This window comes from Erinaceus europaeus, chromosome 11, assembly GCF_950295315.1.
Source record: "Erinaceus europaeus chromosome 11, mEriEur2.1, whole genome shotgun sequence".
Taxonomy (NCBI): Eukaryota; Metazoa; Chordata; class Mammalia; order Eulipotyphla; family Erinaceidae; genus Erinaceus; species Erinaceus europaeus.
The window spans coordinates 15,101,822-15,116,094 of NC_080172.1; the positions used below are offsets into that span (position 1 = coordinate 15,101,822).

General features: G+C 38.5%; 1 protein-coding gene across 1 annotated transcript in view; it reads left to right on the forward strand.

The window, feature by feature from the left end:
• The window catches only part of ADGRV1 (adhesion G protein-coupled receptor V1), a 561,037-nt gene that overhangs the window by 158,193 nt on the left and 388,571 nt on the right, over positions 1-14,273 (forward strand). The window contains exons 49-52 of the mRNA XM_016186350.2: positions 1,643-1,907; positions 3,148-3,270; positions 10,961-11,183; positions 12,461-12,665. Of these exons, the coding sequence (XP_016041836.2) occupies positions 1,643-1,907; positions 3,148-3,270; positions 10,961-11,183; positions 12,461-12,665 (816 nt within the window). The remainder of the gene's footprint in view (positions 1-1,642; positions 1,908-3,147; positions 3,271-10,960; positions 11,184-12,460; positions 12,666-14,273) is intronic.

Sequence of the window (14,273 nt, forward strand, 5' to 3'; positions counted from 1 at the left end):
CCTCCTGCCGCTCCTTTGCAATCTTGTTCCGTAGCACTGTTCTTTTCAGTTGGATTTTTTTTTTTGCCTTCAGGATTGTCACTGGGGCTCAATGCCAGCACTTTGAATCCACTGTTCCTGGTGACTTTTTCCCCCCTTCTTCTTTCTATATGATAGGACAGAGAGATTTTGAGAGGGGAGGGGGAGCTAGAGAGAGAGAGAGAGAGAGAGAGAGAGAGAGAAAGGTAGACACCTGCAGACCTGCTTCACCACTCGTAAAGTGCACCACTACTTGGCCCCTCAGTTGGAAGTCTTCACTCAAATTATGACAGCCTTTTCCTGCTGTGTCCAATTTGTCAAGTTGTTCTTTTTGATTTATTTCTTTCATATGCTCATAATCCTCTATCATACCACCCTGATTGTTATCCTCAGTGTCTGTAAGTAGAAATCATATGTTCATTTAAATCCCGCAGGATATATATATATATATATGTTGCTTTTTCTAAGCGTAATGAGATCCATAAAAGGAGGCATCACTGATTCATAGTTTCTTATATTGTGGGTCATATAAAGCTCCCAGTTATCAGCTATATAGATAAAACACTTTGTAATACTGACCAGTTTGTCTAATAAACCAGGTAGATTTTTTATGGAGTTTTCAATATATGAACATTCACCCTGAAACACTGTGTGCATTGCCGCTTCAAGACTCAAAGGTCAAGGTGGTTTTCTTTATATTCTTTTGTTTGAGTGGGGGTAATGTCACTACAGCATTAGATTATTTCTTAACCAGATTTAAAATTTTATGTATTTTAAAATTAATTCTCTCCTGTTTCTCCTCTTTCTCCTCTTCCTTTTTTTTGTAGTCAACTTATTTATTTTTTATTACAAAATTACAATAATAGGGGTACAACTCTGCACCATTCCCATCACCAGAGTTTTGAATCCACAGTCCCTCCATTGAAAGATACAGAAGTTTTCATAAGGTTGCAGATATGGAACAACTGTCTGTCTATATTTGTATATATTTGGCTTTTTTTTTTTTGCCCTATCTTCCCTTCTTTTCCTAGCCACACATACACCTGTTACTACATCCAAATGCCCCTTCCTTTTTCCTCTTCTCTCTCTGGGTCCTGATGGAGTTGGACTTCAGAGCCCTTTGGTCATCTTCCCCTATCACTCTCCCCTACTGAGAGGATGGACCAGAATTCTTTATGGGGCGCAGAAGGTGGGAGATCTGGCCTCTGTAATTGCTTCTTCTTTGCTGGACATGGGCATTGGCAGGTAGATTCATACCTCCAGCCTGCTTCTATCCTTCCCTCATGGGGTAGGGCTCTAGAGAGGTGAGGTTCCAGCATACATGGGTGAGGTTGTCTGCCCACTCTTCCTCCTCTGCTTACCACTGATATCTACTGACATATTAATGTTGCATTTTCAAATAACTTCCCTTCCACTCATATTCCATGAATGTATCCAGGCACACACTGATACATAGAGATGAAAAGGAGAGGTTGGTGAGAGAGTTATCTGTTTTGATGCCTTCTTGTTTATGAATGTACCATTTTAGTAAAATGAAAGAGTCTAGGAGAGTAAACCTACACTGTTGGTTACGTTGTCATGGATGTTGAATCATGAATGCTTTGTGTTTGAACATTTCTTACAGGTCTTCAGGTGGAATGGAGTCAGCTTCATTTCTTATCAGTCACTCCCGGTCCGTGGTGTGAGGAGCCTGGCCTTGTTCTCTCGAGGAGGCTCTCTTTTCTTAGTTATTTCCCAGGTCAATGTGAAGTCAAATTCCCTGTTGCTCAGATGGTCTGGCAGTGAGTTTATAAGCTTTCAAGAAGGACCTGCCAGTGGGACAGCACAAGTTGAGGCCTTAACTTCAGGAGATGATATTTACTTGGTTTTTGCCAAAACTGTTTCTCTAGGTGAGAAGATAACAGTATTTGTAACAGACGCATAGTTATTATTACAATTATCTTGCACTCATATAATATGTTCTATTTTAAAACAATCTTGTAGTATTTTTTAGCTCCTATGTAGAATATTTCTTCATAGATACGTAGTGACTGTCAGAATGGATTTTGAAAAAAAATATTTGTCATATTCATGACTTTAGGTGTTCTGAACCAGTATTTGAAGGCAGTGTGAGGAATGTTTGGCCTTTGACCCATGAAATCATTTGGTCTGGCATCTTCCTAGGCATGTGGGACTTTTTCCATAGAAACATATTAAGTGCTAATTTTTAAGTTGATAATGTTGTGTGGTTTGTGAATGATGTTATAAAATCTTCAAATGACCACCGACAGAAAGTGGATTCTCCAACCCTACTATAAAGTGATTTTAAACTAAAATTGGGACTAGATGTGTGAAATAGGAAGACATATGAAAACCTTTATGAAAATCTAACACCTAAAATGCAAATAGTTAACATTTCATATATCTGTATTTTGAATATTGAGGGTCAGTTATGGTAGGAATAAATAGTTATTGGAAACTTCTTTGACGACTTCTTGAGGTATCTTTTATTAAGAGTATCTGCTCTTCTACTTAGTGGAATATTTTTTTTTTGCCTCCAGGGTTATTGCTGGGGCTCGGTGCCTGCACCACAAATCCACTTCTCCTGGAGGCTGTTTTTTCCCCTTTTGTCACCCTTGTTTTATCATTGTTGTGGTTATTATTATTGTTGTTATTGATGTTGTTGTTGTTGGATAGGACAGAGAGAAATGGAGAGAGGAGGGGAAGACAGTGAAGGGGACAGAAAGATAGATACCTGCAGACCCGCTTCACTGTTTGTAAATCGACCCCTGCAGGTGGGGAGCCAGGGGCTTTGTGCCACGGGTGCTTAACCCTCTGCGCTACTGCCTGACCCCCTTAGTGGAAATTTTTATAGATCAGTTTCCCACATTCATAAAAAAGTAAAATATTTATCACTGTTTTTTCCTTAGTATTACATCATAATTTGTGACTTTTGTTTGTTGATTATGGTATAAGTATAAAAAAAACTTGAAATGTTTCCTCCTAGTTGTGTTTTCATTTCAGTAGATTCTGAGAAATGCTCTAAACTGTATAAATTATGTTTAATATTTGATTACAACTTTACAATGCAGTCTTGTCATTTTTACATCACCTTTGCCTTAATCTTTTATTTTTATTTCACTATTACAGGGGATCAGAATTCAGTGGATATTTTCCTTTGGGAGAGAGAAGAGTCTTTTTTCAGATATTTTCAATCCTTGGATTTTGCTGCTGTTAATAGTATTCACTCCTTTACACCAGCTTCAGGGATAGGTAAGAACTTTTCAACTATTAACTTTTCAACTATTAAGCTGCCCGCTCTGTGGAGAGCTGGAATGATTGTAATATCATGAAATCCTAAGTAGTGTCACATTGCCAGAACTCAATGTTTAAATAAAGATACAAGATCAGTAACTTTATTATAATATATCTAGAAATGATATAAAAAAATAGCAAGCAACAACAACAAAAAATATCAATACTTTTTAATGGTGTCTTGCGCCAAAGTAAAAGACTCTGGGGTGGGGTGGGGGGAGGGTTCAGGTCCTGGAACATGATGGCAGAGGAGCACCTAGTGGGGGTTGAATTGTTCTGTGGAAAATTGTGGAATGTTATGCATGTACAAACTATTGTATTTTACTGTCAACTGTAAACCATTAATCTAATAAAGACATAAAAAAATGCCATTGTGCCTGTAAAGAATCAGAATGACTGAAATTTTGGTGAAAATGTTAGTGAAAGTAAAAGAAACTTGAAATCTTATTTGAAAAATCATCCAAAATTGAAGAGAGAGGAGGAGGAAGAAGAGGAGGACAGAGCCTCAGATCCAGAAAATTCAATAGCTCCAAGAAATATAAAACTAAGGCGAAGCTCACTTAGCCACGTAAGGCACAGATAAAAATATTAAAAGCGTGGTCTGGGAGGTGGTGCAGTGGATAAAGTGTTGGACTCTGAAGCATGTGATTCTGAATTTGATACCCAGCAGCATATGTACAGGAGTGATGTCTGGTTCTTTCTCTTTCTCTCCTCCTATTCTTTTCATTAATAAATAAAGTAAAAATATTTTTTCAAAAAATATTAAAAGCATCTAGAAAGAAGCAGAGTTACCTATAAGGAAATTCCCATAAGACTATCAGCTGGGGAGGGGGCAGCTGGTGGTGCACCCCACCATGAACAAGGAGGACCTGGGCTTGAACCTCTGCTCCCCTGTTCCCCACCTGTTGGGGTAATGCTTCATAAGTGGCAAAGCAGGTCTGCAGATGTCTAACTTTCTCTTGTCCTCTTCCTCCTCTCTTCTCAGTTTTTCTCTGTCATGTCAAATAAAAATAGAAAAGGAAAAAAAAAAGGGGGAAATGACTGCCAAGAGCAGTGGTGCCCCAGTGATAACCCACCCTAGTGGTAAAAAAAAAAAAAAAAGACAAAACAAACAAAAGAACTGTACGATGATTTCTTAGTAGAAATTTGAATGGCTAGAAAGGACTAACAAGACATATTCTGCCGTGGACCACCACAGCAGATGAGCAGCAGGAGAGTCAGGGGTCTCGGAGGGTGACCTCCCTGGTGGGTCAGGAGTCTGCGTGAGGGAGAACAGATAGATACCACACTCTATTGGAGGGTGAATATGGACTCATTTTAATAGTGAAACTGCATTAGCTTTTGTACTTTTTTCAGGTTACATTCAGGTTGCCTAAGCAACTAGCTCATAAGGAAGTAGCAATAAGCATTATAGTCTTGTGGCTTTGGCAGGCTACATGTTACTCCCCTATTTACAGTAAAGAATGGTACAATACTTAGTATCACCCTGTTCTCAGGGGAGGTCATACCCAGAATTGTTTTTTACTTTTGCAGAGGGCTCTTTCTGTCATTAATCTTCTATGGGGGCATATGGATCTTTGCCTAGTCTTGGGCCACTGCTCATCTAGATCTGGTACAGTTTAACTATTAACCTTTCTTTGTTTCAATACATCAACTTGTGCCTGGGAGGCCTCAATCTCTGCATTCTTTCTTTGAGGGGCAGGTCATAACATGACTTCTATGCTGACCCACCTTCCCCACTTTCATAATGTAACTTTCAAATATGCTCCTGTGTAAGGGAAAGGGGGTGCTTCTGACTCTCCATTCCCACCAGGCACTGCCAAAGTGTTATTAATCAATTATGACAGTATAATTATTTGTAACAATAATGGGGGGAAAATGCGTCATCCCATTCTCGTCCTCCTGCCCAGCTTCCTTGAAGTCTGAATGCTGGTCCAGAGGAGATGACCCTGTCAGCCTCTCTGGCGTTCTTGATGGGGAGCCGCAATACTCAGAGTTTTGAATGGAAAAGACCTTCTCGCAAGAATACTGAATCCAGCTTGGTTACCAAGCAAGTCTGATGGAGTGATGAAGAGATTTGCAGATCAGTAACAGTTAAAGGCATTTACCCAGTCAGAAATACAAAATGGAAGTATATAAAAAGGAAAATACTGCTAGGTGTTGTGGGTCAGTTACTATATGATTTTTTCCACTGACCTCTATTATGACTTCTGCCATACTTTTATTGGCTTTGTTGATGTTTTCTTTGATGAAATTTTTGTATTCGTGAGCATCCTTAAGATAGTAACTGTGGCCCCTGGCTCCCCACCTGCAGGGGAGTCGCTTCACAAGTGGTGAAGCAGGTCTGCAGGTGTCTATCTTTCTCTCCCCCTCTCTGTCTTCCCCGCCTCTCTCCATTTCTCTCTGTCCTATCCAACAACGACATCAATCATAACTATAACAATAAAACAACAAGGGCATCAAAAGGGAATAAATAATAAATTTTAAAAAAAGATAGTAACTGAAGTTTTCTCTAGGTGGTTTATATATCTCTGTTAAATTTGGGGTTGTACTTCAAGGTGCTGTTTTTTAAAAAATTATTTTAATTTTATTAGTGACTTAATATTGATTTAGAAGATTATACCAGGGGTATAGCTCTATACTGTTCCACCACCCAGTTCTGTATCCCTTGTCCCTCCATTGGAAGACACAGTAGTTCTCCCAAGGTTGCAGATATGGGTTGACTATTATTTCTTCAACTATCTGTTTTTATTTGTATGTATTTGACCGTTTTTCCATGGTCTTGTCTTCTCTCCTTTTCTGAGTCGTACTTACACCTATTATTACTTATGAATGTTCTTCCTTTATTCCTCTTCTCTGTCCAGATGCTGATGGAGTTGGAGCTGAGGACCCTCTGTGCATCTTCCCCCTATCACTTTTTCCTCTCTGGGAGTATGGAACTAAATTCTTTTTTTTCCTCCAGGGTTATTGCTGAGGCTCAGTGCCTGCACTATGAATCTACTGCTCCTTTTTTTTTTTTTTTCCTTCTGTTTTATTGGATAGGACAGAGAGAGGAAGGGAAGATAGAGAGGGGGAGATAAAAACAGACACCTGCAGAGCTACTTCACCACTTGTGAAATGACTCCCACTGCAGATGGGGAGCCAGTTCTTGAACCTGGATCCTTGCATGGGTTCTTGCATATTATGTCCTTCATACTATGTGCGCTTAACCAGTGCATCACCGCCTGACCCCCTGGTTCAAAATTTTTTATGGGGTGCAGAAAGTGGGAGATATGGCTCCTGTAATTGCTTTGCTGCAGGACATGGGTGTTGGCAGGTCAATCTATTCCTCCAACCCATTTCTGTTTTTCCCTGGTAGTGTAGGACTCTGTAAAGGTAAGGTCCCAGGATACATTGGTGAGGTTGTCTTCCCATGGAAGTCAGGAAGGAATCATGATAGCATCTGCATAAGTTGCTGTTTTGTTCAAATATTGCAAGCTATTTTCTCTGTTTTCCAAATATGTTTGATCCTCTGTGAAGAACAGGGCTAGGGATTTGTGTGCAGGCATTGGTAAGGGTTTCTCAGTCACAAGTGCCTGAGTGCAACTATTGCACCAACGTTTGAAGGTTGTGTTTGCCAATAAATCACAGATTGAATAGATAGATAGAACCTTTTCCCCTGGTTCTGCCCTTCACCCTCACCAAGTAGTCAGTTACTATGGAAACATGACTTCAGCATGACTGCCTTCAAGCTGTATGCTCTTACCCAGTTTTTGTAATCCTTGCTTTATTGACAGGGTTAGACTTAGAGTGATTGAGGGAAGTGAAATAGCAAGTAGGTGAGGAGGGTAGAAACTATTTGATTAAGTACTTTATGGTGTCTCTTTTTTAGGTCTTTCTGCTTGCTTGCTCTACTTACTGAGTCACTGTAAACTATTGTGCACTTTTATTTAAAAGTATTTATTTTTCCCCCGTGACTTATGGATACATCTACACATGTGCTCTATCTCTTGGGTCCTGGTCTATATCTAGGTTCTGTGGCTTTGTTAGGAAGTGCACCACCAGAAATGGAATTAAGGAGTCCTGTGAGCTAGGAAAGGTCTCACCAGAGTCATGGAGCTGAAGGGTTGACATCCCACACCTGGCGTCTCTGGACTCAGTCCGAAGTGAAACATGTTGAGGTGGTACTGATTGTATTGATTTGGTTGAGATCAGCAGATGCAATATCAAGTGGTATGGATCTAGAGAAGCGCGAAAGAAAATGAGCCCCGCCCTAGAGGTTCCAAGAGAAATATGGGTTTTATAGAGAATGGGGAAGATTCCTGTTGTCTTAGAGTTTAAGAAGTCAATAGATAGTTCTGCTATTGACCCAATTCACAAGTGGGGAGAGGTTATGAACAGAATATTGACTATAGAAGAGACACAACAGGCCAACAGACATATGAAGAATTGCTCCAAGTCACTGATTGTCACAGAAATGCAAATAAAGACAACAATGAAATACCACCTCACCCCTGTGAGAATGTCATACATCAAAAACGACAGCAACAACAAATGCTGGAGAGGTTGTGGGGACAAAGAACCCTCCTGCATTGCTGGTGGGAATGTAAATTGGTTCAACCTCTGTGGAGAGCAGTCTGGAGAACCCTCACAAGGCTAGCAATGGACCTTCTTTATGACCCAATAATTCCTTTCCTAGAGATATATCCTAAGGAGTCAAGCACACTCATCAGAAAGATATATATACACCTATGGTCATAGCAGTACAATTCGTAATAGCCAAAACCTGGAAATAACCCAGTTTCCCAACAACAGATGAAAGGTTGAGAATGTTCTTTTTTTATATATACACAATGGAATACTATGCAGCTATTAAGAATAATGAGCCTACCTTCTCTGACCATCTTAGATGGAGCTAGAAGGAATTATGTTAAGTGAGCTAAGCCAGAAAGAGAAAGACAAGTATGGGATGATCCCACTCATAAACAGAAATTGAGAAAGAACAGAAAGGGAAATGCAAAGCAGAATTTGGAGTATTGCACCAAAATAAAAATCTCTGGGGAGCAGGGAGGAGGAAGGGTAGATTTTTAGTTTCACTATAGGGGGGTAGGGATAGGGACACAGACCTCTGGTGGCTGGAATGGTATTAATATACACTCCTACTAACATACAGTTTTATAAATCACTATTTAGTAAGTATGAGGGAGAAAAATAGATTGATTTTCTTGAATTTTTTGATACATAGACCCCCTAGTTCTGAGTATATATTCCTTCAATCTAAGCACTTAAGGGTTCAAATTGGTAACCTGATTTAATTTTAACAGTGGACTTAAATTGTTGATACATTTCTAATAAGGACTTTTTCTTTGATATTAAGTCACCTAAAATCTTAGACCAGAGAGACCAGAAGCAACTGACCTTGTCGGTATGTAAGATAAAACTATTTGTGACTAGCATTAGATGACATAAATCATGGTGAGGTCTTGTATGATACAGTAAATCCTAAGCACGGAATTTTCAAAGTAAAACAAATTCCCAAATAACTTGGTTTTAACAATAGCGTTGCATTCTTAACATACTTTTCCAGACCGCCACTACCTCCTCTGTGGGCTATTAGATTCTTTTCTGGGCCCCACAAAAGTTCCCTCAGTGGTTAAAGTCTTATGTTTGTCCTTTGTTCTTCTAATCTTCTCTTATATTACCAACATGTCGACAGCTCATTAATCTCTGGTGCCAACCTTTGATATACAACTTGATTGACTTCCCTATTATCCATTTAATAATTGAGTTACTGAATAAATTATGTATTATGCATTATGTATTTTTTCATTTGATAGGACAGAGAGAAATTGAGTGGGGAGGGGGGAAGTAGAAGGAGAGAAAAAAAAAAAAAAAGAGAAACCTGCATCACTGTTTCACCACTTATGAAACCTACCCCCTCCAGGTAGACGGACCAGGGGCTTGAGCCCAGATCTTTGCATGTGGTGATACGTGTTTAAGAATATGTTACCACCCAGCCCCTGAATCATGCATTTGGTTCATTTTTGTTTCCTTTAGTTTTGCATCTTGGTAACTTTTGTTTGTCTTATACCTCAGGTTTTCAAGTTGACTTAGCTATATCTACTTGAGTCACTTATTATAATTCAAAATAGTTGCCTAATGAATATCTTTTTTTAATTTATTTTTTATTTAAGAAAGGATAAATTAACAAAACCATAGGGTAGAAGGGGTACAGCTCCACACAATTCCCACCACCCAATCTCCATATCCCATCCTAATGAATATCTTTAAGGATAAGGTGTGCTGCCTGAATGGGCCTTTAATTGAGGTTAAAGAATTTCCTTTAAAAGATTTTTTTTATTTAAAACAAAAATAGAATAGACATGCTTTCTAAAAGAATTTGTGAAAAATTCTGCCAGAGGCTTGTTGAGGGCCCCATTGTAAGGCCTCTTTATTTCTTTTGTTTCTGTGACTTGAGGCTGTACAAGTATGAAAAGATTATAGGTAATTATTTAGAATGGCTTATTATAAATCCTCTGAAAGCTCAAATTATGCATTAAATAATTTTTAAGTACTTTCTTGTTTTGAACATGTCAAATATTTTATTAAAGTATTATATTGGAGACATGACTATGAAAGTTACATACTTGTTCTGGTTAATGACTTGACAGAGATATTAGGCGGTGACTGAATTTTTTAAATGGAAGAGGCAGAGTGAATATGATAAGACTACAAGGACATATCACCCTTCTCTCTATTATTATTATTGTTGTTGTTGTTATTATGCCTCCAGGGTTATCGTTGGGTGCCTGCACTAGGAATGTACTGCTCTTAGGGGCTATTTTTCTCCCTTTTGTTGCCCTTGTTGTTTATTGCTGTTGTTGTTGGACAGGACAGAGAGAAATCAAGAGAGGAAGGGAGACAGAGAAGGGGAGGGAAAGACACCTGCAGACCTGCTTCACTACTTTTGAAGCGACCCCACGACAGGTGGGGAGCTGGGGGCTTGAACCAGGATCCTTGAGCCAGTCCTTGCGCTTAGCACCATGTGCACTTAACCCACTGTGCCACGGCCTTCCCCCTTCTCTCTTTTATTATTTAATAAATATTTTTTTCCAAAGCTAAGTATGTGCTAAACAGGTAGTAGACCTTGAGGAAATAAGGGTAGAGGGAAACCAGATACATCCCCTAATTGAAGAAGCATATTTATATAGTAATGACGAAAAGTACCATTATCTTCAATCACACAAACGGGTTTCTCTTTTAAATTTTTGTTTTATTGTGGGGGTTAATGCTCATAGCAGCAAAGTTTGTGTAGCATAAAGTTAGAAGCAACCCTGATACTCAACAGCAAATGAATGGCTAAGACAATTGTGGTACATATAGGTTTCTAATTATAGAAAGAGATAACTCATTTGAAAGGAGGGACTAAACTATTCTTATGAAAAAAAAAAGAGAGAGGACATGGTCTGCTCAAAGACTAACTTTATCATTTCACAGCATTTAAAAGTATAATTTCTGTTCTGTTATTTCAGAAATTGCATCATATTTAGTTATTTCAGAAATCCGTACAGGTTAGCTTTGAGACTTGAGAAAGTTCTTGTTCTCGTCCAGTAGGGAGCCTGTGTGGTGATAGTTTGGTTTTACTTTGTCTTTTCTTTCCTTCTTGTAGTTCACATACTCCTTATTGGCCAAGCTGTGTCTGCTCTTTATTGCTGGAATTCAGAGCTGAATCAGTTCTCTTTTATTCTGGAAGCGCCTTCTGCTCACGATGCATCTTTTGTCACAGTAGAGTACCTTAACTCAAGCAAGCATTTAATTGCTCTGGCTGGAGCCTCCCAGTCTCACATATATGAGCTGGCTTACATCTCAAGTCAGTCTGACTTTGTTCCTAGGTAAGTTCAATATTTTATATAGAATGCCTTTATGCTCACCATAATTTTAATTAGCAGTTACTTTCTCAGTTTTTTAAATTTATTATTATTGGGGAATTAGCATTTTAGAGACAATAAATACAGTAATTGGCACATGTGTAACATGTCCCAGTTTTCCACATAACAATTAACCCCCTCTAGGTCCTTCTCTGCCATCATGTTCCAGGACCTGAAACCTCTCCCCCACCCACCCCAGAGTCTTTCACTTTGGTCAGTACACCAGCTCCAGTCCAAGTTCTGTTTAGTGTTTTCCCTTCTGATCTTGTTTTTCAACTTCTGCCTGTGAGTGAGATCATCCCATATTCATCCTTCTGTTTCTGACTTATCTCACTTAACATGATTCTTTCAAACTCCATCCAAGACTTTCTCAGTTTTTAGGGACTGGAAAAAAAATATATATATAATGAAAGAGTTATTATTTATAAGTCAGAATTTGGTAGTTTTTGTTTTTCTATCAACATTATAGCATCACTTTTGTTAAAATTTTATTTATCATACATTTTCCACAGACTTCCATTTTTAAAAATTTTATTTATTATTTTTTCTTTTTTAAAAATTTTTTAAAAATTATTTTATTTATTTATTCCCTTTTGTTGACCTTGTTGTTTTATTGTTGTAGTTATTATTGATGTCGTTGTTGTTGGATAGGACAGAGAGAAATGGAGAGAGGAGGGGAAGACAGAGAGGAGGAGAGAAAGACAGACACCTGCAGACCTGCTTCACCGCCTGTGAAGGGACCTGCCTGCAGGTGGGGAGCCGGGGGCTCGAATTGGGATCCTGACGCTGGTTCTTGAGCTTAGCGCCACCAGCGCTTAACCCGCTGCGCTACAGCCCGACTCCCGTTTTTTCTTTTTTTTAATATTTATTTATTTTACTCCCTTTTGTTGCCCTTGTTTTAGTTGTATTTATTATTGTTGTTATTGATGTTGTCGTCGTTGGCTAGGACAGAGAGAAATGGAGAGAGGAGGGGAAGACAGAGAGGGGGAGAGAAAGACACCTGCAAACTGCTTCACCCCCTGTGAAGCGACTCCCCTGCAGGTGGGGAGCCGGGGGCTCGAACCAGGATCCTTATGCTGCTCTTGCGCTTTGTACCACGTGCGCTTAACCCGCTGCACTACCGCCGGCCCCACAGACTTCTAATTTTATTAATGTGTTTTAGGCTTTATGAGTAATATACTATGTATAGCTCTTTAATTTGTTGTAGTCGACTTATTTTATTCATCTATGTCTCATGTTAGTTCAGGTGAACTGACATTTGAGCCCGGCGATAGAGAAGCTGTAATAGCAGTAAACATCCTTGATGACACAGTTCCAGAAGAAGAAGAAACCTTCAGAATTCAGCTAAAAAATCCCACAGGAGGAGCAGAGATTGGTATTAATGGTTATGTAAAAGTAACTATTCTTTCTAATGATGATGCCTATGGAGTTGTTGGATTTGCCCAGGTAATGATATTTAGAAGTCAAAATCAAGACTGTTAGTAGATTCCTCACCTAATAGAGCACATGTCATCTATGAGTAGTGCCTGGGTTCGAGACCCCAGTCTTCACATGAGCACAGCACTGCACTGAAAAGGGGAAGCTCCATAAGTGGTTAAGTGGTGTCTCTCCTTTTTTGTCTTACAATCTGTGTCTGAAAAAATAAATAGTCCACTGAAAGTGGAATCAAACAGACATGAAGCCCCAGTGAAGCTATGACATTGAGGGAAAAAGGAGCATCCTAGGGGGAGGTGGTACAGTAGATAAGATCTTACACTCAAAAGCATGAGGCCCCATCCCTCCCTCTCTCCCTCATATCATATGTGGCAGTCATGCTTTGATTATCTCTGTATCTTCTTTCTATCTCATAAGTAAATGAATAAATAAAAGATATAAAAAAGAAGTAAAAACCATTGTGTCTTTCTATTAGCTGTTATCATTGCTCAATAATCATTTTTTGAATATCTTAACTTTGCTTCTCATGCTTTATTCCCAATTCGGCATTTGGAGGTGAATTTTACTGTTTTATGCAATTCAAAGTCTTGTAGACTGGACCTTCATATATAAGCTCATCCTAAGTGTGTGTGTGTGTGTGTGTGTGTGTGTGTGTGTGTATGAGAGAGAGAGAGAGAGAGAGAGAAAGAGAGGATTTTGTTTTTGTACTGACTACATTTATTGGATTAAGTTTGAAATGTTACCGGTTAGCCTTGGTCTTGGAATTTGACTCTGTTAATTTGGTTTTGTTTCTAAAGGGTAAGGATGAAACAGTTTTGAAATACACTAAACATGGTTTTGTCTTATACATTGCATATTAAAATATTTCTGTGTAGTAATTTCTTTGCATTGAGGGGAAAAGAGAGACAGAGAGAAGATACTTAAAACTACATATATACAGTACATATGTATATACTTTCCCTTGAACATAAAGAACTATGTGCATCTTCCCAGGTAAACATTTATGCCCATAGTTTATATAGTCCTTTATAAATCGTAAAATCATAAAAGGATTATTTTTATACGGAATCACTTAGTATTACTTGAAATAGTATTTTGGTTTCTTAACTAGAGCTTATATAAGCTTAGCTACTATGTATGTTCATTTTGTCTGAGATAATATGAAAGTAAGTTAAACCGTAAGTAGAATAAGTTAAGCCAGAGCACATTCACAGAAAAGCTGGACTTAATCCTCGACAACTGAGATTATTCTTGGTTTCTTCAACCTATTCAGTAGAATTCCTCAATAACACTATCCCATGTCTGCATAAGCTCATCTAATATGAGATTTATAGGATAATGAGAATTTCTTGAATCTTTTCTCACTATTAAGCCTAGTATTAAATTCTCATTTTAATATCTTGTTAATAGAGGAAGTAGACAGATAATAGGCCCATCTTTTAAAAGGTATTGTCTATTGTGAGTAAATTATATGCATATTTTTAAATCAGAGAACTTTCTTCAGGACTACTTGACTGCTTTGAGAGATTCTGATACTATAACACCTGTAACAATATGTGAAAATGCTGTAAAATATTACTATAGGATTGGCTAGCTACTGAAATTAGCACTCCTAATAGA